Below are 25,538 nucleotides of genomic sequence, written 5' to 3' on the forward strand. Positions count from 1 at the left end.
CATTTAAATACTGAATGTAACAAAGATTTATATAACACTGTGGAGCGGACCAATCAGAATCAAGCGGCAACTGACATCACACAAGCAAGCTGTCCAAACCGCCATTTTGCGTTTACCGCAGCTGCCTTAAGATAAATTTTGAAGCGCTCAACTTTATTTAATTATTAAAATTTTAGCATCGCCAAAAGATACTATATTTTGCATGGAAATACGTTTATCACGCGATTGCATCACAAAACGCAAGTTGATGACGTAGTGTTGTAAATAACAACAAACAATTGTAGCTCGTGTTCTGTCCTCTAGGCTCAATAATTTTTTTCTATCGTAGTTCGAAGATTCCGTAATTTAAATTTAAAAATTTGGACGTTAACAAAAATTCAAAAATCAGAAACGTTACGCTACTTAAAAAGCAGCTATTTTCTTATTTACGCGCATATATAAAATAATTACGCGGTAATATAGAGTATCTTTTGAACGCGTTACGCCGACCAATAGGAGGGCTAGAAACTGATATATTCCGGTTTGATTGAACGGCATTAGTAAGCTGTTTGAACAGCAACGGCTAAGCAGCTTTGCTGAGCCGTTCGCAGCTGCTGCCTGCTTTCAGTACAATCCCACTCAACTGAAATAAGCTGTTTTGTTGGGCAGGCTGACGCGCCGAATCTACAAAACCATTCCTTTGTGTGATATATTGAACCAAACTGTTTTCTTTATTTAAACTTTAAATAGTTTAGTAGTACGTACGAGCATATATAAGAATAATCGCCCCACAATTTCAAACAGCCATTTTGAAAAATGGTCGCCTTTTGAAAAACAGCTCCCAGCTTTAAGTCAAAATTGCAAATACAATAAATTTAATATCAATTATCAGGTTAATTATTATCGTGAATATTTTTTCGTTTTTATTTACGCTCAGTGCACCGAGATTCAGTGATGTGCTATGTAAAAAAAATTTATCCGCTGTCTCGTTGTGCTGTTGTCGAGACTCATTTATTTTGTTTTTATGGGCTTACCTTTAGATTAGATTAGATTAACTTTTTAAAGAGACCTAGATTTTTCAAATTTTATTTTTACAAAAACTACATCTAGAGATTCGTAATTTCATCGACATAGAACTTTCTGACTATTTTTTTAATCCAAGCTCTTTTTTGGCAGATGCAAGTGCAGACAAGTCATTACAGCATGGACCCCAAGAGGATTAGGTTGGACGTTAACCAGGCACAGGCGGCCAGGTCGATCATCTCGTCTCAGCACGGAAACGGTGCAATCGTTACACCTGATACTTTGTTCGTCAACGTCAACAACCAGGCCTTTCCCATTCTTGGTAGAATATATGTTTTATTTATAATTTTTTAATGCTCACATGTGCTTGCAATTTTTTCTGCAAGCATTCCACTACTTCGGTTTCAGTGGTACTCGGATAATTGATCTTTTTTTTGATTAATCAACCACAACTAAACCAGGCTCAAGCAGCAATGGCACTTCGAACCTAACATCAACAACAATGCAGTCTCTAAATAATATAAACAACTCAACCACATCGAGACAACACTTTGCATCATCTGTGCCAACATTACGGTTGAAAAACATCACTGAAATATCTGCTGAACAACAGAGGTTAATGAACAGCAACAGTAGCAGACAAGCATTAAACAACATAACTTTAAAAAACCAATTGTTGAACATACCAATATCCACCACTACTCCAAAATGCACATCTGTATCTGTAGCTAGGGCAGTGTCAATTGCCCCAAACATTTCTGTTTCCAAAGCTGTACAGCAAGCTGTAAGTTATTTGCTATTTGTTTTTATTTGCTGTTTGTTTTATTTTAACCATTTGGCTTAGCTTAGCAGCAAATCTTATTTTAAAGTTAAAGTTTTTAAGTCTTAATTAAAAATATAAATAAATTCGGTTTCAAGTTTGGATCTTTTGTTAATTTTTCAAGTCCTAGTGCATGCTCAACTTAGCTAAGGTCACTAATATGATTTTTATATCAATAAAATTTGAATATTTAATTTCTCTGTTATTACAAATTAAAAGAAAATGAGTCTCAAACAACATTTTTTAGAATTTTTAACAATTTTCGGTTTTGTTAAAGATCTGTGTAGGCCTCTAGACAAAAGCCTTGTGCTGATTTTTAAAAACCACAGTTTACAATTAAAATGAATTTGTTTTGCCATGTTAAATATTGTTTGGTTTTTCTAAATTATAAAATGTAAATGATTTCTTTTGATTGACTAATAGGTGGTTTTACCAACATATAATTTGCAACCTCCCCCACCACCATTTTCTAATAATGTGGCCCGTTTGTCATCGAGCAATTTGATGCCCCCATCTGGGTTCACATATGCAGGACCCGGTCAGTCGGTTTCTATTCCTGCCCTACAAATTCGAATTGGGTCAAAAAAATACAAACCTGTTTCTAATGTTACTTTCAAGGATGATGGAATTCTGTTCACTTTGAAAGGTTTTTATTGATTCTTTTTAATTTTTAAAATTTTTTATTTTTCTCATTACAATGAGAAATATATTTACTTTACGTTCACACAAACAGATATATAAATATGCTGATAGAATAACATTAACAACACATTTTCTTCAGATTATACTTATGCCCCTGTCCTACTGAATGCTCGAGCCATTGTAAAATGCAAGGCCAATCTGAGCACATTCAGTTATCCTGCTCTCTTCCTCTTCCTTGAGTCATCCTGTATGAGACAGATCAGAAGCATCTTCAACATCACCCACAAAGAGTTCAATCTTAGTAGCCCTGGTTAGTTTTTGTACTTGTTTTCTTTAAGTTTGTTTCTTTATAATATATTTGCACTTCCCATTCTTTATATATGTAAGTTTGTATTTGTTGTTTTTATTTATTCGTTCATTTATCACACAAAATTTACTACACCTACAAACTCAGCAATAACATCCCTAACCTATCACAACCACTAACTTCGTAAAGTTGAGCTGAAGCAGTGCATCACAATATTTCCACTGTTCGGGGTGGATGGAAAGTCGCAGAGCCAGCAAGTCATGCAGAGCATAAAAATGTCTTTTGGCGCCATGCTTAAAAGGTATCCAAGAAGTTGTCCTATCTTGGAGGAGATATCTAATGACCAGGTTCAATTGAGCTGTTGTTTTGATTTGTTATATGTATGTTTTATTTTTTTTTGTTCTTGCACTTTAGTTTTTATGGCTCTCTTCTATGTAGATGTTCGTCATTTGTACTCTCAATCAAATATGAATACTCCAATATGACAAAGTTGTCATCGTTATAACGTCACCTTTATAATTTTACCATCATTACATCACTGCCACTCATTGTTGAATTGAGTTTTGCAGTTTGTTGTAGTATTTTATTTTTATTTTGTGTATCCATTGCTTTGTGCTAATTTGCTTTTACTATGATATTTTGATCATTTCATTTTTATCACTTTGTCGTCCATCATCTGCAGTCACAATAAAATTTGAATACAAAGTCATCATTATTCTGATTTGACATCATCACAATAACAGTCACATCAATAGTGTTACCATCATTACATTGCTATCACCGTCACGAATGACGTAATCATTATGATGACATCAACATTTAAACATGCCCACCAGGTCATCGACATACTTCTGATGAATCAAGTCGATAAACCGGACAACCCTGATCCCTCTGCTACTACCACTGCTGTCGCCGCTGCTGCCACCACAACAGCTTCAGTCACCACTAATGCTAATGCTAACAGCAGTAACAGTAATAATAATAACGTCATTAATGTTAGTAATAATGATAACAGTAGCCATGGTAACAATAATGGTAATGGTAATACCGCTAATGGCGATGTCACACATGTTTCCAATCAGGCTGGGTGATTATTTTTTGGATATTAAAAATTATTATGATGATATTATATATTTTGTTTCCAATTATTTATTTTCATTTTATTTTCCCTAATTCACAAACAGTGATAATCGAAATAGCAATGTACCTAATGCTGAATACCATCATCTTGCGAAATCTAATAATGTTAATATGCCTTTGTACTTTTGTGTTCATTCATTTCACTATTTGTTACCTACAACTCTTTTTTTTTGTGGTCATTGGTGTTTGTGTTAACCTAGTCTATTGTAATCTACTACTGCCAATTAAATCTGCTACCCGAATGCTCTGCATACTAAAATATTTAATCTTGTATTATCATCACAAGAAAATCTTTCATGGATTATCTGTATTGTATTTTATTGTATTATATTTGTATTAGTAGAAGGTGACATAATTTCTCACCTCTTTTTCATAATCATAATAGTTTTTTATGTACTTTTTATTTATTTTTTGTGTTCATTCTTTTTTTTTTTTACAAACTTGAAAAACGTATTTTTTACATATTTATTTTCTCATATCTAAAGTTGCTAACACTGACACACATCGCAACATTTACAACATTCCCCCTGCCTATCAAAATGACTTATCATTCGTATGATGGTCAAGCCACTCCTACTACATACATTCACACAGTATACACACGTTCAAACACACACACATACACGCACACACAGCAGCCATCAACAGCCAGTCAGCAACAACAGCAGCAGCAACTGCCTGTAATAAATGCCAATCAAGCCGGTATTCCAGCTGGTGCCGCTACCCTAGTCATCCCCAATGATCAGACCGAGTGGCAAAATATGCAAAAAAACCTAATGGTTTGTTTAATGTATTTTTTATTTCATCTTTTCCCGTATTAGTGTCTCATCTTACGTGTTTAATTATTTTGTAACTTTTTTTTCCATTTTTATTTGCTTGTTTTTTCATTCATTTTGTATTTGAAATACGCTTGTACTCGCTCGTCAGTAATTGTTAAGTATTTCAAATTAACGTTTGTGAATTAATGATAGTTAATAACTGAGTGTACTGGTTGATTGTACATAAGATATTCATTCATCCGATCATCTTTTAGCAGTTAATCAGCACTCCATCTATAACTACTATTAATACTGTTAGTACTACTGCTACTGCTACTACTACTGCTACTACTACCACTACTACTACTACTACTGTTGCTGTTGTGGCCACTTTTACTGCTTCTATTTCTATTGATCAATTACAAAAATTATAATCTAACATTTTCTTAATTAGGTGGGCGGATTGTATCATGCACAGGTTCCCTCAGGTCAGAGGAAGTACTGTCTGTGGAATGGTACTCAGCTGGTTCCTTGTTAGTTCTGGATTAACTGATTGTGAAATTTCATGATCAATTATATTATCCATTCGACATTGTTTCTTTCCTTGTCTCTTCCAACCAAGCGCTGAATGTTTCATCACCACATCACTTCATCCTATAAAGCTCACACAACCAAATCTTCCATTCTATGCTATGATACCAATGATTATAAATAATTAATAGCATCAATATCATTGTAACAAAAATAATACTAAATAGAAGTAATAGAATTGCTCAATTGTTTACCACTAGGTCTGGTTCAAAACACGGAGGTACAGCTGGCTTGCAGTCATTTAAGATTTGGCTTGTGTCTGATCAGCTGTGTTGGTCAGGTGAGAATTCGATCTGACCAATCATGTGGCATCTACTTCACAGTCAGAGGTGTGTTGATTGCTTTCATTTGCTTTCACTCTCATATGAACAAATTATTCAAATTTTTCCCTCCAATTAGCAAAAGCCAGTTCTAGTTTAAACTGTGGCGTAGTTAGCAAGTTTTTCAAACTCCATGCAGGCATAATTTAAATGTCTCAAGAATTTTTAGTTTGATAATGTTTTTAATTTTTAAAACTTTTTTAAAAGAGCCACGATAACTGTCAGATGTAGTTTATTGGAAGTGTTGTGCTTTTGTTTTCATTTAATTCCATTTTGCAATTTTTACTGTTAAATTTAAGTCTCTTGATGCAAATCAATTTTCATTGATAAGTTCAGCTTCAATGTTAAGAAATTTTCCTTTATTACATCATGAATCACTATGCTTCCTTAAAAATTTACATATAAACATTTTGAAAAACAAGGAATAGTAAAAAATAGTTGAGTTTGCCTCTTATGGTTGATTCACTTGCATCCATCTGTTGAAATCTAACTGTGCATACATTTCAACTAGTTTAATGTTGTCTCTATAGTGTTATTATTAAGACCTTTCTTTCCCTCAAAGTTTCACAGATTTTAGATTGCCTTCATTGACAATCTCGCAGTCTAAGTTAAAAAAATCCTTTTTGTCTCACATGACCATATAATAGACTCCAATATTTTCAACTCCATATTTAAAATATCAGATGATTAACTACAAGTCAATTTATTAACTAATAAACTTCAGATCAAATGATTAACTTATAAATAAACTACAAATCAAATAATTAACTTATTACAGATCAAATGATTAACTTATAAACTACAAATCAAATGATTAACTTATTGACCAAGAGTTTGAATTCATTTAAACAAGGAAAGGATGGCAAGCTGGCAGAGGTCTCCTTATCTTATTCAGATATTGTCAACTGCCAATTACTCAGTAGTCAGAAGTCGGCAGCCATCGTTCTTTCGCTGAGTGTCGGCATGGTCGAGAAGTTGAGAGATCAATTGAAAATTGGCTCTGACGCTGGTGGTCCTCTCTTTGCCCCAAACATCACAGGTCTCTTAGTTTTATGTACTTATTTTTATGGTGAAATGTTTAACAAATTTGTTTTTAACTTAGTTCTCTATTGAATATTGTTACAATTTTTAATTGATGATTATTCTTTAATAATAACTCAAATATCTATCGTTTTCTGAGTGTGATGTTATTTTTTTATTTCAAGCACTTAAGTTAACGCCACATGTTTTTACACATAGTAACATAGTAACATAGTACAATATTAGCTCATCTCAACCCACCATCACGATGCTCACTTTCAATAACTGTTCTTGCAACAGCCAGGAAGTACCTGATCATCTTCCTGTCTGACATCAACAAAGATCAAGAAGAAGCCATGGTAAATATGAAGTCAAACCTACCAAATGGGAATAAAAAAAAAACTCAAATGTTTCCTAAACTCGATGACAGAACGGCCATATCAAGTCTCATTGAAATTGCCTGCAACATGACACCAGGTATGTTTACAAGATTGCTTTCACAGTAGAAAAGAAATGGTTACCAAGTTAGCTCAGACGGTAGAAGTGCCATGTCTCGTGCTGCTATTACGCGATGGCATGGTTCGAATACTGTCTGTCCGAAACTCAAAGACCATCATACGCGTAGTAGATAGCGTACAGCCTTCAGGGTATGAAAGTTTAGTTAGAATAGTATGTAAGTAGCTCTGCGTTTGACAGAGCTGCATTGTAAATAATAAAAATAACTATCTAACTAGTTGTTTCTAAACATTTTGTTCAATGATTTCAATACAATTTTCTGTTTGATTCATTAAATGTTCACTTTTGATTTAATTTATTTTTATATATAATTTTTTTTGTCATTACCGTTTATGAATTTTTTTATTATAGATGATGCCAAAGAAATTATGACAAAATATTCTCTTAAAACCCAAGATAACTTAGTAAGTATCGATGGTTTTCATGTACTTTGTCTTATAAGTTATTCTTAAATATTAAGTAAATTTCATGCAGTTAATCATGATTAATTACATGATTTCAATATTATGAAGCACTGCTGAACGTTACGGAAGTGCTCCATCTATTAAACTAATACTGATCATGTAACCTTAGCGCTAACCATCCAACTGATTACTCCACTTATCCACTCAGGATAAATTGTTTCAGCTGATATCCACAAAAGAACTAATCATCGACCCATCCGAATTCAGTGATGCCAGTCTCGTTGATGATGACGACGACGACATCATTATGACGTCAGAGGAACTTGGTGTCAAATGTCCTTACACTCAAAAAGTCATGGAGGAACCTGTTAAGAATACAAAATGTGGTCACAACTACGAGAAAAAGGCCATTCTCGAGTTCATCAATAACAAGAAGGGTAACGCCAAGTAAGTTCTGAAGTTGTAATTTCAATTATTTTGATCTATATTTTTTTTTCAAACGTCTGTTCTTGTACCATTGTTGAAATTGTGTTATTTTAACTTTGTAGAATTTGTGTAGAATTTTTACTGTTGTTAAAATATTATTTTTATGTAACTCTTTCATTTAATTCCAAAATAAAATTGCGAGTTATTTTTTGTTAAAACCTCATTTTATTTATAGTAAATTTTTTTAAACAAATTTTTCAAGATGCCCATACGCTGGATGTGGCAATAGAGAACCTTTGAAAGTAGAAGATTTGGAAGATAACTTAACTTTAAAAGAATATATAACTAATCTTAATAACAGTCCAAATAAGACATAGCATTTAAAATAAATTAGTTCAGAGCGTCAAAAATGCATATTTGTATATACAAGTGTGTACATATAGTTGTTTCTGACTGTTTGTATGCATGCGATGCTTGACTGTTGGGGAGTGGGGTGTGTGCCGCTGAGATTATAATTGTAACAAACCATACCTTGGCGGTACACACTGAACTGGAGCGTTATTTTTGTTGTATCATGTTGATATCAAACTTATATATCCAAGACTGAATGGTAGGTAGGTAGGGGATGTGTGGTGAAGTTTTGTCTTGATGCATATATGTTTAGTAGTTATATGTATATTGCTTGATGGATGTAAGGAAGAGTATAAATGTTTGACTTGAGCGGGGTGTTTGTTGTATGCAGACTCTAGCCTCTAAATTGATAGATGTGATGTTTTTCAATTTAATATTTTGTTTCACATTTCTATTATTGTATATTTGTTTGTATGAAAAAGATTTATTGGAAGAGTTAATTGTTATCAATAAAATGTAGAATATATGCTATTACACCGCTCTGTAGTAATTAACATTACAACGTTTACCACTCGAGTTATATCGTTAGCTTATGTATCTAAATATAGCTAAGGTAACAATGATCGTGATAATAGCAACTAATTGAAATTAATTTGATAGCGCAATTCGGTCGTTCCCGCGGATATAACATTAATCCGACCTCAGTTTCCAGCATAGGCGTTGACTCTTTATTCCGATGAATTGGGGCTATTATTTTCTATATGGGCGGTCTTCTTTGCCCTAATACTAACTTTAATAACAAGGAAATGACAACAAAACAGGAGATGAAAACGACACCAACTAGGTAGCTCACTAAGCTAAGTAACTAACTTTGCTTTGTTCAAGCCAAAGCTGCACTGAAGATGATTTGTGAAAAATCGATATATCTAAATGATGAATATGGATAACAACAGTCTTATAAAATTTTCAGGATGAACTTGGATAATTCTATTTTCAATAAATTAAACAATTTCCAGAAAATTGAAAAAAACTTCAAATTGATTGATGCCAATAATTCGGTAGAATTCATACAATACAGCACACACACACACATTCACACACACACACACACACACATTAAAAAATTATAGAATAAACTTATTGGTATATTAATGTAATTGTACATGAATGTCATATATGTTTAATCTAAGTCAGAATTTTAAGAGAAATTATATACCTGATGAATATAATCTAAAAAATAAATAAAAATTTAATGAAGAAATTGAAAAAAGAAATAATTAAAAATTATATCGATCCGGTCGGTCGGGAATCGGTTGAATAGAAACCGGACCATGAAGCATTTGAGGCAAAATTGAAAATAAGTGTGCAGTGCTTGTATGCGAAGATAGAATTTTCTTTTTGGCTAAATTTGCGTTACATTCGCCGGCTAGCTTCATCATTTTTTAAACAAAATCGTCACAAAATTCTAAAAGGTTATTATCTTCTTTGAGTTATTTTCTCACTTGAGTGTCCGTCATTTTCTATTAATATTAATTTATTTGAGATAAAATTGGCATAATGATTGTAATATAAAATATTCAATTTATTAAATATAAAATAAATAAATTAAATATAAATTAAATATAAAAATTAAAAATATAAATACATTTAAAAGACAATTGATTTCTATTCTAATTTATATTTTTTAAATTATTTTGCTTTATTGTTCAAACAAAACAAAGTATCACTTACTTTATTTATTTATTATCAGACTAGAAAAGCATTATAAAAAACAAACATAATTAATTACTAATTATAATTAGATATTAATTATTAATACAAATAATAGAAAAATTATATTATATTCATACAACAATTATTTAATATTTATTTCCCATCTATTTTATCTTGTAGACCAGGGTAAAGTTTGCTTACAAACAACTTATTTGTGTGTTGTTTGTACTATTTCTGTACTGTAAAGAAAAGTACAGTGTACTGTACACTAATCTAATTAACATAAACAACCAGCTCCTGGTGGAAAGCAACTGTAAACAATTACTCTTTATTTATAAAGGTTTGCAATGGCAGGTATGAACTTTGTGCACTCCTTCACTTTAATATCAATTTATTAATGCTTTGCTAATTTAATTTCAAGTCCATTATTAATAATTAAATAATATTTATTAATACTAAATTTAAAAAATAATTATATTAATATTATTTTTTGTTATCAGTATTAATGTTATTCAGTATCAAATTATTTATCATTATTATATTTTTAGAGTGCAATAATATTATATAAATATATTATATACATATAGATAGAGTTATATCATTGTTTTGTTCTTAGACTTATCAGATATAAAAATTATTTTAGTAAAATAAAATTGGATAATACTTCTATTAAAAAAGAAAATCTTTTTCATAATAATATTATAATTTATAATACAATTATAATATATATACAATTTATACATTTAGGATTTATTAATCTTGGTCTACATTATTATTATTATTGACATATGAAACTTTAATTTCTCATTTGTTCCAAGATTAATTAATTAGTTTTATAAATTTGTAAATAGGTAATCAAACAAACATAGATGTAATAATACTTAACATTATTATTATTTTTAAATAAATTGGAAGAATTATTAATGAAAATACTATTTCAGTTGAAGTTCGTGAAATATTAATATTAATAAAATAAATAAAACGAATAAAATATAAAAATAGTAAATAAAAAAAATAAATAAAATAATTAATAAATAAAAAAATGGACCTGATGAATTTAGGACCATTAATACCGGGTTCCAGAATGAACCCTCTGAGTCCACAGGACCCCCTGACTCAACTGAATACCTTCAAATCTTACGTAGCCATTATTGCTGACTCCACAAATAACAGTTAGTTTATGCCTTTTCTTCAATCTGAAAGTATTTGTATACACACACACACACTCACGCTCACACAAACATATATATATATATATAAAATTTTTAAATTGTGGTAGTTTTTTTTAACTATTTTTAAGCTTTTTTTCGTTATCACTCTGTGTTATTGTCTTGCATGCTGTAGCAATTTCTGTGTCTGTCAGATTCAGATTTTTTAATAAAATAATGAAAAAAATAATGAAAAAAGGCTACAATTTCTCTTAAATTTGTTGATAATGTTATCCAGGCAAATTATTAGTGTAAGATTTAAAATTGTCATTAATCTATGCCATCATCCATAATCTGCCAAGCTGATGACAAATGCAAAGTCTGTGGTAGTCTTATGTTTTATGTTTTAATCTATTTTGGCATGGTGTACCTATAACGTTACAAATATGTGGAGTTTTACACATTATACATTGCTTTGTCCTGTCCTTCCATGATTGATTTCTGTCGCAAGAAATGAAAATAAAAAAAAAATTAAATTAATTGAAATCAAAGTGATTCTTTAGCAGCTGTTTGTTGTCATACCATGTCATGGTATGGTTTAATTAACTGACTTCTACCTTACTATAAATATAATCTAAATTCAATTGATAGAATGTGTTTTTTTTATGTTAGAAGAACTTGTACATGTACAGCTATTACAGTTGAATTAATTATACTGAATTTGGAGTTTTTTCTTGTAACAGTTTTGGTCATGACTGTTTTTGTTATTGCTATTGTTGTTGTTGTTATTGTAGTTGTTATTGTTATTATTGTTGTCAATTTTAATTTAGTTGCAGAAAAAAAGTCAAAAGCTGTGCAAGAATTGTGTGAAAATTTTGAGGTAACTTTTTTTTCTGTTTTTTTTTTAAATTGCTTATTTATTGAATCGTCTTTTATTTTCTTTCTTTTCATCATCAGCTGTTTCATGTAAATATTAATTAAATTAATTAATTAATTAATTAGCTTATTAACAAACTCTTTCCAATGATGTCAATGATTAATTTCTGTTTACTATCCTTTGGAAATTATTTTTTCCCATTCTGCCATCATCATCTTCATCATTATCACATTTCATCATCATTATCATTTTTATCGGCATTTTCATCATTCCAAATACGAAACAGGTGTGTATGTGGTGTGGTGCGTGCGGTGTGGCGTGGTGTGGATGTTGCAGCCTTTTTGGCTCTAAAGTTTAACTATTTAGCTATAAGTATAGAAATGTGTGAATAAGTAGTTCTGCGTATATCAGAGCTGCATAATAAAGAACAGCGAAAATAATGTTATATCCGATTCAATTCTTACTTACAATTTGTACTTTAAGGAAGCGAAGGAAGCAAAGTTTTCAGTCCCAATTGTCACTTTTACGCTCTTACGTTTTCACGATTTTTCTGTTAAACCAGATATTAACTAAATAATTGACGATGCAAAACTTTTAAACACGCCACATTAATTTTTTTTGCCGATTTAATGAACTTTTTAATTATATTACCGAAAATTAATCATCAACAAATAAATAATAAATGTTTGTCACCGTAAGACAATGTATTTGCATTTTGTTGTATTTAGTAAAAGTTTCATAAAAAGTTATGTGTTACATATATTATGTTTAAAACTTCTTCACTTTGTTCGATCTGCGAACAATTTTTTTCCAAATTGATCAAAAAAGTTGGTCAAGTCTGATCTATCGCATCAACTTGCTCGTCATCACGCCATATCATCACATTTTATTTTATGTCATCATCATTACCGCGTCATCATTTCAAATTAACGTCACAACAACAAACTTTGTTATGTATTTCTTCATTTTGTCTGTCTGTCTGTCTACCTGCTCATTTACCTATACTCATCTCGCAGTCTGTACTTCTCTGTCCGTCTTTATTTCTTAGTCTGTCTGTATTTCTCCATCTGTCTGCCGAAGACTGTTCTTAACCTACTATATCACCTCGTCGCAGTGGTGGATCTAGGAGGGAGGGGGGTCGTTGTGAGCAATTTTTCAATAAAAGTCAGGAAAAGGACCGTTTTATGTATTAAATCGACCAAAAAAAGGTTGTCAGCTACACTACCACAAATCTTGGCCCCCGTCAAAATTTTGGTCCCTCGTCAGAATTTTGCCCCCCCGTCAAAGTTTTCCAGATTCGCCACTGCCTTGTCATTTCATCATCTTGTTTTTTCATCGTTTCTTAATCTCATCATTCATAACATTATTATAACATCCTCATCACCGCATTGGCATAACCTGTTGGTTGCCTTACTTAATCGTGACATCATCGTATTTCCATGACATTATCACCTTATAACAGGAACGTCGCGACAATATTATAACTTTGTCCTCATACCAAGACACGTCATGTTTTTATTTTGAATGAATGAATGAATGAATGAATGAATGAATGAATGAATGAATGAATGAATGAATGAAAAATCAAACTCTGTCAAACGGTGAGAAAGTAACAACACGGATGGTTTGAAATGGTGAAAATAAAATCATGAATATGGAATGGAATTAGTTGCATTTAGTAGGAGTTAAATAAGATTGAACAGAAATATTGGCGACAATTTGTGACGATCTATAATAGTGATGGGAAAATGAAAATATCAAATGAACATAGAAATAATGATAATCATCATCGTAATATCATGATATTATAACATTATTATTACATTTCCTCATTATCAAAACGTCATCGTCACCATGACGTCATCACATAATTATACCGCCACAGCAACATAACGTTATCGCTTGCAATATCATCATGACGTCATCATCTTATCATTACGTCATCATCATATCTTTGAGTGTAATGAAAGGCGCTGTACAAATAATCCGATAAATGATAATAATTACATCATCAACAACGACTTTATCGTGACGTCATCATCGTTACGTCACAGCTGATAGTGTCCAACCCACACTACCCTCAATTCATTGGGGAGGCCCTCAAAGTTTTCATTAAAGTTCTCAATGAAAGTGAAACCGTCTTTATATCCGAGTACACCAATCAGGTTCTTTGTTGTTTTTATTTTACTTTCTATGGTAAAATTATTATTGATCTTTTAATTTGATAAATTTTAAAAAAGGTTCTGTTTGTTTTATTTTTTTCTATGTGTTTTTTTCATGCTGCTGTAAGGTTTTTATTAAAAATAAATTATTTTTTGTTTATCATGTTAATTGTTTATTTGGTTATTTAATTAAAAACTCATCTGATTAATTTATTCCTATGATTATGTAAATTTATTCATACGGTTATGTTAACTTATTCATAAGGTTATCTTGATTATATATTTGTGCTAATTTTTCGATTACGGTTAATCATCTGTTAAATTAATCATTTAATGCTATATTTTAATTGTTTCAATATACAAACGTTATCTGAAAGCGTCATACAATCAACTAAATTATTACTTAATCAACCAATTAATCACCTCAATGCCTAATTAAGATTTAAATAAATAAATAAATTTTTCAATATATAAATAAATTAATTATTAAAAAAACATATGAATAAATATATAAATTGTTGATTAAATTATTAAATATGCCACTAGCAACTGAGAAAATCGTTGTTGGAGCTGTTACAGAGGGTGCCAGCCAATGATCATCTGAAGCCTTACGTTCAGCCTGTGTTATCTCTCATGTATAAACTTCTTGAGGTATTTTAAGACGAGCTGTTTCTCTGTCTGCATGTCTGTCTGTCCATCCATCCGTTTGTCTGTCTTTGTTTGTCTGTGTCTGTGCTTTGGTGTGTCTTGGTTGTGTGCTGTTTGATGTGTTTGTATGTGTGTGTGTGTTTGTTTGTTTGTGTTTGTGTTTGTGTGTGTGTTTGTTTGTGTGTGTGTATGTTTGTGTGCGTGTGTGTATTTTTATTTAATTTTGTTCAATTTTTTTGTAATAATTTCTGTAGTTTTTTTTTGTTGATATTTTTGTGTATACGTGAATTTGATACTGGTTTACTTAGTTTCATTTATTTATATTTGTATGTCTGTCTCTCGTCCATCCTTGACTCTATCAACCCGTCTGTCCATTCATTCATCCATGCATTCTGGATGAATGAATGATTGAATGAATGAATGAATGATTGATTGACAGATTGATTGTGAAGAGAATGCATTGGTTTGTTTGAGGGTCATCATCGAACTCAACAAAAGCTTCAAACCTCCATACTCTAGTGACGTCGGTTCTTTTATTTGTTCATTCATTCGTTTGTTCATTCATTCGTTTGTTCATTCATTCGTTTGTTCATTCATTCATTCGTTTGTTCATTCATTCGTTTGTTCATTGATTCGTTTGCTTATTGATTCGTTTGTTCATTCATTCATTTGTTCATATATTCATTCGCTTATTCATTCGCTTATTCATTCATTCATTCATTCATTCATTCATTCATTCATTCATTCATTCATTCATTCATTCATTTATTCATTCATTCATTCATCGTCATCGTCACATTAAGGATCAAAATCATCATCATTATCATCACCATCATCACAACAGATCATCAAAATAATCATCGCCGTCACAATCACCACAAATGTCGTCACCACAATCATAGTCACCGCAAATCATAGCCACCACCGCCACCATCGTCCCCACCATCTCCAGATAACCAACTTTTTGAAGTTCGTCAAGGACATATACACTGCCCTGCCACGCCACCTGGATAAGCTCTTTGAACACAGGTTGCTTGCAATGCTTACGCTACATTTCTACTCGTCGTTACTTCCGCCGTCCATACAACTTGATGTTACTTATTTGATGTTACTTATTTGATGTTACTTATTTGATGTTACTTATTTGATGTTACTTATTTGATGTTACTTATTTGATGTTACTTATTTGATGTTACTTATTTGATGTTACTTATTTGATGTTACTTATTTGATGTTACTTATTTGATGTTACTTATTTGATGTTACTTATTTGATGTTACTTATTTGATGTTACTTATTTGATGTTACTTATTTGATGTTACTTATTTGATGTTACTTATTTGATGTTACTTATTTGATGTTACTTATTTGATGTTACTTATTTGATGTTACTTATTTGATGTTACTTATTTGATGTTACTTATTTGATGTTACTTATTTGATGTTACTTATTTGATGTTACTTATTTGATGTTACTTATTTGATGTTACTTATTTGATGTTACTTATTTGATGTTACTTATTTGATGTTACTTATTTGATGTTACTTATTTGATGTTACTTATTTGATGTTACTTTTTTGATGTTACTTATTTGATGTTACTTTTTTGATGTTACTTATTTGATGTTACTTATTTGATGTTACTTATTTGATGTTACTTATTTGATGTTACTTATTTGATGTTACTTTTTTGATGTTACTTCGCTGTACAATTCTCTCTAGTGTCTTTCTTTCAGTGTTACTTCTCAGCAACAGAGGTATCAGCAACAAATAGGCAGTGTATGTTGTTGCACGTGAATCAATACACTGCATGCACATTGCATTGCATTGCGTGTGACTGGCGGGGGTCTGCCAGGCTCTTCGCATTCCATCTCGGTCACTACGTCAGCAGTGTCGCCAGCCTCAATTGTTACACCGCCATCAGCTTTGGCGATAACTTAACAATAACAAACTGCTACTTAAACAACGTAAAGACTAAGGACCAAATATAAACAACAACAACAACAAACAACAACAACAACAAACATTATCAATATAAACATAAACTTATAAATAAAACATCAACAACAGCAACATAAACAAAAAACACCAACAACAGCAACAATATAAACAATAACTTAACATCATCAACATATACAAAGACACATACGACAACAACAACAGCAACAACTAAACCTTCCCAAAGATCACAAATGAAGGTGAACAACATCACCGACTTGGACATCAGCGCGGCCTGCGAGGACCTGCTGTGCACCATCACCGTTGTCACTGAGAAGAAAAATGCCGAAAACCAAAACATTAATGTAACTTTTACACTAATAAATGGCTGAATGAACGATGAAAATAAGATGTAATAGAACGTGAGGAACATCATAAATCATCTGTTGTACGAGTGAATATGCGCACAAGCGTAGGAATAAATCTCAGACTTTTGTCCAGCATTCTTTTCTTAACCTTCAACCTCATTTCAGTCTCGTCATCACCCCCATTATCATCATCTCCATCTTCACCCTCATCTCTGTCATCATTTCTCTCCTCATCTCAGCTTCATCATCACTTTCATCTCCATCATCATCTTCACCCTCATCTCTGTCATCATCTCTCTCCTCATCCCCTCCTCCTCGTCAACATCTTCCCAGTACAACCTGATGCCCAGGGCGACAGCTTCCCTCAAAGTACTCGCCGAACTGCCAATCATTGTCGTACTCATGTACCAGTTGTACAAGCAGCAAGTACACAACGAAGTTGCAGAGTTCATCCCGCTCATCATGAACACCATCAATATGCATCCCTCTCCCGAGCAGAGGTTTCCGTTGCTGTTGTTGTTGCTGTTGTTGTTGCTGCTGTTGTTGTTGTTAGTGTTGTTGTTGTTAATGTTGTTAGTGTTGTTGTTAATGTTGTTAGTGTTGTTGTTAGTTTTGTTGTTGTTAGTGTTGTTGTTGTTGTTAATGTTAGTCTTAGGTTGTTGTTGCTGTCGTTGGTTTTGTTTAGTTGGTGTTGTTGTTTTTTTTTCAATGCCATTTCATCGTTATCACCAATAACTGCAACATCTCATCATCATTATCATCGTCAATGGCAACAACTACAACATCACCATAGTCCTCTTCATAAAAATCTCCATCGTTATCATCATCATCGTAATTATCATCATCATCAGTAGCATCATAACACTCCTCGTCACACCATCATCATCATCATCATCATCATCTTTATCATCATCGTCACACCATCATCTTTGTCATCATCATTATCACACCGTCACCACCATCATCATCGCCATCATCATCGCCATCACCCATCACTGCCGCAGGGCATCCCCACAGTTTAACAGGGAGATATTTGTTGATTTCATAGCTGCCCAGATCAAGACACTGTCATTTCTGGCTTACATCATAAGGTCGGTGCTGATGACGATTGTGGCGATAATGTTGATGATTATAATTTACGATGGTGTGGTTGATGATGATGATGTTAATGGTGATGTTGATGATGATGATGATGCTGATGATGATGATGATGATGATGATGCTGATGATGATGTTGTCGATGATGATGATGATGGTAGTAAGGGCTTAATTAGATGATGATAATAGAGATGGCGACGATGAGTAGATGGAACGATAAGAGTTGTATCATTAATGATGAAGTTGGTGATGTATTAAATAGTATTGACCACAACTTCTACAACCACAACTTCCTAGGATTTATCAGGATGCCATAACGGCTCACAGTGCAAAGATGGTCCAGGGCATGCTTGACCTCTTGACCTTGTGCCCTCCAGAAGTTGCCCACCTCCGTAAGGAGCTACTCATCGCTTCCAGGCACATCCTAGCCACAGATTTGAGGACGAGTTAGTGATGTTGGTGATGTGGAAAAATATGATGAGGATGGAGATTGTGTTAATGATGATGTTTTCACCATTTTGAATATATCGTTGCTCGTCACCACCATTCGCATCTTCATCATCATCCCCGCCACCATCACTATCACCATCACCATTATCATCGTCAATACCACCACCACCATCATCATCTTCATCGCCATCATCATCACATTTGCATAAAGAGTTTGTGCCTCACATAGAGAAGCTGTTTGACGAGGATGTTTTGTTTGGCTCCGGTTGGACGACCCACGAATCACTAAGGTTCACGTGCATGTCAGACTGTTGAATGGATTCAATAACATTCGTTTAGAGTTATGTGATGGGTTAAATCTTTTCCCACCCCCCAACCTGAATGAACACAACAGACCTCTGGCTTTCAGCACCCTTGCCGACCTGGTGCACCACATTCGACAGAACCTAACCATGTCGGATCTTCAGAAGGCTGTGAACCTCTTCTCGAAGAATGTGCACGACGACACCCTACCTTGCAGCATACAGAACATGTCTTGCAAGCTGTTGCTCAACCTCGTCGAATGTATCAGGTCTAAGAGTGAGACTGAGAACTCTACAAGCAATGTTGCTGGGCGTCCCATCAGGGTTTGTCTGTGTTACTGCGTATTTATGCTATGTATGTATGTATGTATGTTTGTGCGTGCGTGCGTGTGTGTGTGTGATGTGTGTGTGTGTGTGATGTGTCTATATATGTGCAGTGCAGTGCATGTACGTGTGGTGTGTACGTTACGTGTGTATGTGCATCCGTGCGTGTTTGTTTCGTTATTCATTATCATTGTTACTCACCAAGGGTCGTGAGATATTTTTGAGGATGTTGGAAGTTTTTGTGCTAAAGTTCAAGGTCGTTGCTGAAGTTCAACTGCCTAGCCTGCTTGCTAAATGGTTAGTTGGTTGGTGGGTTGTCTGGCTGGTTGGTTAGTTTGGAAGCGAACAATGAATCATTCTGGACTTGTAGTTGTATGTTTGCATTGTAAAGAGAATTGAATAATTATATCCAGAAAAAAATTATTTATTATTATATTTTATCTTGCAGCCGTCAGTCTGAAGCAGCGGCAACAGCCTCTTTATCAACTTCCTCGCCTCTACCAAACCTATCATCTTCCTTCTCTTCATCCTCCTCTGCATCCAAATTGAAGACACCGCAACACCAACAGCAGCAACAGCAGCAACAGCAGCAAAGCAACAACGCCAACACCTGCACGACCCCAGAGTCACCGCTCCTATCGACTCCCCAACAGTCTTCATCCTCGCTCTCCTCAGCTGCTCTCAGCTTATCATCAACTAAGAAGCAGCTGTTTGTTGATAGCACCGACAGCATGAAAGCTCTACTCAGCTCTACTACAACTGCCACAAGCGCCTCTTCATCAGCTGCAGGGCCAGCAGCTGCTAGCAGTAGTGGTGGTGGTGGGGGTGGTAGTGTTGGCTATGCAGGTTCCAACCTAGGGCTAGGACTGGATGGTGGAATCGGTGGTAAAGATGATGGAAAGGTTGGTAATCCCCACGTTTTGTTTTTTTTTTTACTAGCTGCTACTTGTTACTGCTGTTGTTGTGTGGTTTTATAACTATTCAAGCAAAGTATACTTCTAGTGGCAGTCGTAGTAGCGGCAATCACTACAATTGATCAACCAAAGCAATCAACTAACCAATCTACTCATCAACCAACCAGTCAACTCACCAACCATCCAATCAACTCATCAACCAACCAGTCAACTCACCAACCAACCAATCAACTCACCAACCAACCAATCAACTCACCAACCAACCAATCAACTCACCAACCAACCAATCAACTCACCAACCAACCAATCAACTCATCAACCAACCAGTCAACCTATCAACCAACCAATCAACCTACCAACCAACCAATCAACCCACTAACCAACCAATCAACCCACTAACCAACCAATCAACCAACTGACGACAGACCAGTAGATACCCTTCGACACCCACCTACTCAGTCACCGATTGCAAGGGGTTGGTCAAGACCCTGGTTTCCGGGGTTAAGACCATCACATGGGGACTGACTTCATGTAAAGCAGTCATGGGTTAGTCCTGATGGTGGGGAGAATAGTAATGATGATGATTGTGATGATGATGATGATGATAATGATTGAGTGATGACATGATGATGATGATAGTAATGAAAGTTAGGACTTTTTCATCGTTATTATTATCATGATCATCATCACCGCCATCGTCACTACTATCATCATCACCATCATTGTCACATCATCATCATCATCATCACCATCGTCGTCGTCGTCGTCATGCACAGATCCGGTGATGTTCCAGAACAAGCAGTTCCTTCCGCGGGAGATCCACGTGTACATTCGCCTGGTGAAGTTTGCCCTCAGTGCCCTCGACATCTACACCATCAATACCACCAGCCAGGGGCTCATACAAATCAGATCACCATCGTTAGTACTACTGTTGTTGTTGTTGTTGTGGTGATGGCGGTGGTGTTGTTGTTGTGGTTGCCGTGTTGTTGTGTTGTTGTTGCCCTGCTTCAGACACCTGCCTGAAGACTCAGGCCTGGTTGGAGTCAGTTCTCCACTGCGATCGGGTTATGCCAGAGACCCACTGTTGTAAGCACGCCGGGTTGCTGGTGCAACTGAATAGATGGTGTACGTCATCCGGATGCTGTTGGCAGAGAGGGCATTTATTGGTTAATCTAGTGTCGATTTTAGCCCTATAGCTGTTAAGTAGGATGCACCTGAGCGGAGTTGAACCAATGCTCTTCTCATCTCATCTCTTTTGAGTAAATTTTTTTCTACCTTGTCTATTGTGGGAGTCGGGAGTAGCCATCCATTGAGCAGCGAGCACCGCAGCCTGATGTGATTCTGGGCGAGGTTGCTGCGTAGTGTGACTGATGCTACCTTTAGCGAAAAGCAGCTGCTGATGACCGCTGGGAGCAACGGTTGTACCATCTGTTGGTGTCCCTCATATTGCGAAAGGGATGTGACTTATTTGTAATGGTGTGGCAGGAGTCGTCTGGGTTGTGGCACTGCAGGAGGAACTGAGATGAGAGGGAGATCCGTGTGCTGTCTTACGCAGAGCATCTTGGAGCCGATTGGGGACGGTGCATGGAAGTCCCTCTGCCCTCCTCCTCAACAAACAAACAAACAAACAAACCTTTGCAACTCTCCCTCCCTGCCAAGTGCTGGTGTTGTTGTTATTTTGTTGTTGTTGTTGTTTTTTATTTTTAATTAATTCTTTCGTTCATTTTTTAATTGCTTGCAGTGTGCAGACGGTTCGAACGAAGGAGGAGAAGGAAGTTCTAGAACATTTTGCTGGAGTGGTCAGTGTCGTTCTGTCTTTTTTTCTTTCTGTCTTTTTTTCTTTCTTTTTTCCATTCAATCAATTATTCACTTATTCGCTCGTTTATTCATTTATCATTCTTTTTTTCATTCATTCATTCATTCATTTGTTCATTCATCCATTCATTCATTCATTCATTCATTCATTCATTCATTCATTCATTCATTCATTCATTCATTCAATCATCCATCCATCCATTCATTCATTCATTCATTCATTCAATCATCCATCCATTCATTCAATCATTCATTCATTCATTCATTCATTCATTCATTCATTCATTCATTCAATCATCCATCCATTCATTCATTCATTCATTCAATCATTCATTCATTCATTCATTCATTCATCCATTCATTCAATCATTCATTCATTCATTCATTCAATCATCCATCCATTCATTCATTCAATCATCCATCCATTCATTCATTCATTCATTCATTCATTCATTCATTCATTCATTCATTCATTCATTCATTCATTCATCCATTCATTCATTCATTCATCCATCCATTCATTCATTCATTCATTCATTCATTCATTCATGCATTCATCCATCCATCCATTCACACAATAACAGTTTATCATGATGAGCCAGTTAACATTCAAAGAAATTTTTTCAACAGTGATCGAGGTTAGCGAAGTGGTTGAAGACGACGACGACGACGATGATGATTATGATGATCGTGGTGGGGGCAGTGATAACGATGTTAATAATGATGGGAATGATAATGATGATGGTGAAGAAATTATTTTAATAATTATAATTATTAACATTATAATTGTTGCAGTTTATGGTGAATAGAATACACGCCAACTATGCCCTTCAGGTTCATTCGTACATTCCTTCATTCGTTCATTTGTTCATTCAATTATTAATCCATTAGTTTATTTATTTTTTTATTCGTTCATTCATTCATTCATCCATTTATCCATCCATGCATTCATCCATTTTTTCATTTATTCATCCAAGTTTTAACAATTCGTCATCAACGAATCGCCTATTTTATCATTCAATCAATCATCCAACTGGTCAAAGTACAATTTAGTCTATCAGCCATGCAACCAATCGATCAATAATCAACCAATAATCAACCAATCGATCAGTCAATCAATCAATCAATCAAGCAATCAATCAATCAAGCAATAAATCAATCAACCAATCAATCAATCATCTATTCAATCATTCATTCATTTAATCAAGCCATTATTAAATGAATGATTGAATTAATCGACCAATCAATCAATCAATCAATCACTCACTCAACGGCTCCAGATTATCGCCAACACCTTCCTAGCCAGCCCAACGACCTCAGCCACTTTTGCCACGATCCTCGTCGAGTATCTCCTGCTACATATGGACGAGATGGGATGTATGTCTCGTCGTTGCTGCTGCTGTTGTTGCTGCTGCTGTTATTGCTGGCATGTCTGTCTGTCTGTCCATATGTGTATATGTCAGTCTGTATATGCCTGTGTCTACTTCTGAGTGCTTGTCTTCGCGAGTGTATGTCTGTCCGTGTGTGTTTCTGCATATGTGTGTGTGTTGTATGTTTGTGTGTGTGTGTGTGTGTGTGTGTGTGTGTGCATGTTTGTGTTTGTATCCAAAAGTTGCAGAGGCTGAGGAGTGATGTGTAATGATGAAAGTGGTGATGATATTGATTGAAACGATTGTGATGATGACGACGACGATGATGTAGAAAAAAACAAACAAACAAATAAGACATTGCACTACTATGATGTACAAACAAACAATTAATAAGACGTTGTACTATAATGATGTACAAACAAACAAACATTTTGAGGGGGTAAATAAAAATATTATATTGTAAATAGACATTGTACTACAATGATGTACATACAGCAAGCGTCGAACAGTCAAGTTTGTACCTGAAACTCTTCAAACTGGTTTTTGGGTCAGTCAGCCTCCTGGCAAATGAAAACGAACAGATGCTTAAGGTGATGAGAATGATGATTACTTTGTTGATGGTGGGGACGATGAGTTTGATGATGATGACATTGACGAAAGGGGATATGTTAGAAGAACTTAAACATTGGAGAGCTGTGACCTCCCATAAGCGCATATAAACGCGCACAACACGTAACGTTTTGACTAGCTAACTTTTTGGAACTGTGTTTTAATTTTTTTTAGATTTTTCTAGAATTTGTATGCTTTAGTTTGGCAAGGGGTTCTGCTCGCGTTGATTTACAAAGATATACCTAATAATAATACCGACACACTCGCATCACACGCACACCATACACGCACACCACACACACGCACACAGCCACACTTGCACACGATCGTCAATCGTTCGATGGAACTGGCGCGCACAGCCAAGGAACCCTTCAACTACTTCCTCTTGCTGCGTGCACTCTTCAGGTCCATCGGAGGAGGCAGCCATGATCTTCTCTATCAAGAATTTCTTCCTCTACTACCTAATCTTCTGCAAGGTTAGCTGTAACATCCTCGGTCGGTTAATTCATTACTATTGATAAAAATACTGGGTTGTTATATAGAGCCCTGTGCGTGGCGTCAAGAGAGGTCGGGATGAATCATCGTGATGTCGCATCCAAATTTCTTGCTCGAACCAATGAAGCTTCAAATACTCTTTTAAAAATTGACAGCTGGTTGTTTGAGAGTTCGCAAACTGTTTCAGAAGTAAGGAAGGAAGGAAGGAGTGTTGCCAGCAAAAGAGATTTGTTGACAGATTGGAGTGATAGAGGAGTTGCTGGGGTTGTGTCGAAGATGGTGACCAGTATGTTGTCGAGGGTGTAGGGGGTTATAAAGACGAGCCAGTTGAAGTATGTTTAGCCTCAGTGAGTGGTTACAGCAAGTTTTGCCTTGATGAATAGATAATAACCAGTATAGTTTGGTCGGCGGAGATGAGCTGGGCATGTCATGTAGCGTGTAGGATGTGACAAATGAACCCGATGGTTTTGCTGCGAGATTTAACGGTAGAAGAGATGGGAGATGGGAGATCAACAGAACGGCAAGTTCGTACATCAGTAACTCCCAAGTGTTTGAAACTGTACGAGGGCGTGGAGCTTCGGGGCAAGTTCAGATCAGCAGGCAGTTGGTACATGGCTGAGGTGCTGGAAATAAATGTCCATTTCGGAAATAAGGTCAGGGATCCAGGCTGTGTAGGTAGTGGGCAGGTCCAACTCTACAGAAGATTGAAAACTTCACTCATTCATTCATTCGTTCATTCTTTCATTTATATTTTCACTAACCTGTGTGCATGTACATGTATTTCATGATGATGATGATGATGATGATGATGATGATAATGATGATGATAATGATGATGATGATCAGGACTAAACAGTCTTCAGAGCGGTTTGCATAAACAGCACATGAAAGATCTTTTTGTCGAACTCTGCCTTACTGTTCCCGTCAGGTATCATTATCATCGTCATCATCATTTTTATCGCCACCACACTTCCACATCGTCATCACATCATCATTACATCGTCGCAGTA

At 34.8% G+C, this 25,538-nt stretch overlaps 3 protein-coding genes across 3 annotated transcripts in view; all 3 read left to right on the forward strand.

Annotated features, from left to right (window-relative positions):
* The first annotated feature begins 755 nt into the window (after window positions 1–755).
* Window positions 756–8,836, forward strand: HELRODRAFT_194550 (hypothetical protein). Its single transcript, XM_009032560.1, has 16 exons — window positions 756–871; window positions 1,156–1,324; window positions 1,464–1,786; window positions 2,246–2,468; window positions 2,604–2,774; window positions 2,961–3,118; window positions 3,608–3,856; window positions 3,954–4,016; window positions 4,547–4,690; window positions 5,124–5,202; window positions 5,461–5,589; window positions 6,434–6,619; window positions 6,901–7,077; window positions 7,468–7,520; window positions 7,729–7,967; window positions 8,209–8,836. Exons 2-16 carry the CDS (start codon window positions 1,156–1,158, stop codon window positions 8,321–8,323), a joined length of 2,478 nt encoding a protein of 825 aa, XP_009030808.1. The 5' UTR covers window positions 756–871; the 3' UTR covers window positions 8,324–8,836.
* Window positions 8,837–11,052: 2,216 nt separating this feature from the next.
* Window positions 11,053–24,834, forward strand: HELRODRAFT_182259 (hypothetical protein; the record flags this gene model as incomplete). The annotated part of the gene is made up of 22 exons (XM_009032561.1): window positions 11,053–11,182; window positions 11,989–12,038; window positions 14,090–14,200; window positions 14,744–14,848; window positions 15,285–15,368; window positions 15,798–15,874; window positions 17,031–17,148; window positions 17,485–17,651; window positions 18,156–18,242; window positions 18,547–18,695; window positions 18,911–19,001; window positions 19,094–19,325; window positions 19,531–19,574; window positions 19,774–20,227; window positions 20,713–20,785; window positions 21,016–21,157; window positions 21,981–22,038; window positions 22,850–22,888; window positions 23,335–23,431; window positions 23,920–24,014; window positions 24,344–24,509; window positions 24,656–24,834. 22 exons carry the CDS (start codon window positions 11,053–11,055, stop codon window positions 24,832–24,834), a joined length of 2,748 nt encoding a protein of 915 aa, XP_009030809.1.
* Window positions 24,835–24,980: 146 nt separating this feature from the next.
* The window catches only part of HELRODRAFT_194551 (hypothetical protein), a gene marked incomplete at its 5' end in the record, with an annotated part of 36,264 nt that continues 35,706 nt past the window's right edge, over window positions 24,981–25,538 (forward strand). The window contains 2 exons of the mRNA XM_009032562.1: window positions 24,981–25,203; window positions 25,375–25,456. Of these exons, the coding sequence (XP_009030810.1) occupies window positions 24,981–25,203; window positions 25,375–25,456 (305 nt within the window). The remainder of the gene's footprint in view (window positions 25,204–25,374; window positions 25,457–25,538) is intronic.

Source organism: Helobdella robusta (genome assembly GCF_000326865.2).
Source record: "Helobdella robusta unplaced genomic scaffold HELROscaffold_83, whole genome shotgun sequence".
In the NCBI taxonomy this organism is placed as follows: Eukaryota; Metazoa; Annelida; class Clitellata; order Rhynchobdellida; family Glossiphoniidae; genus Helobdella; species Helobdella robusta.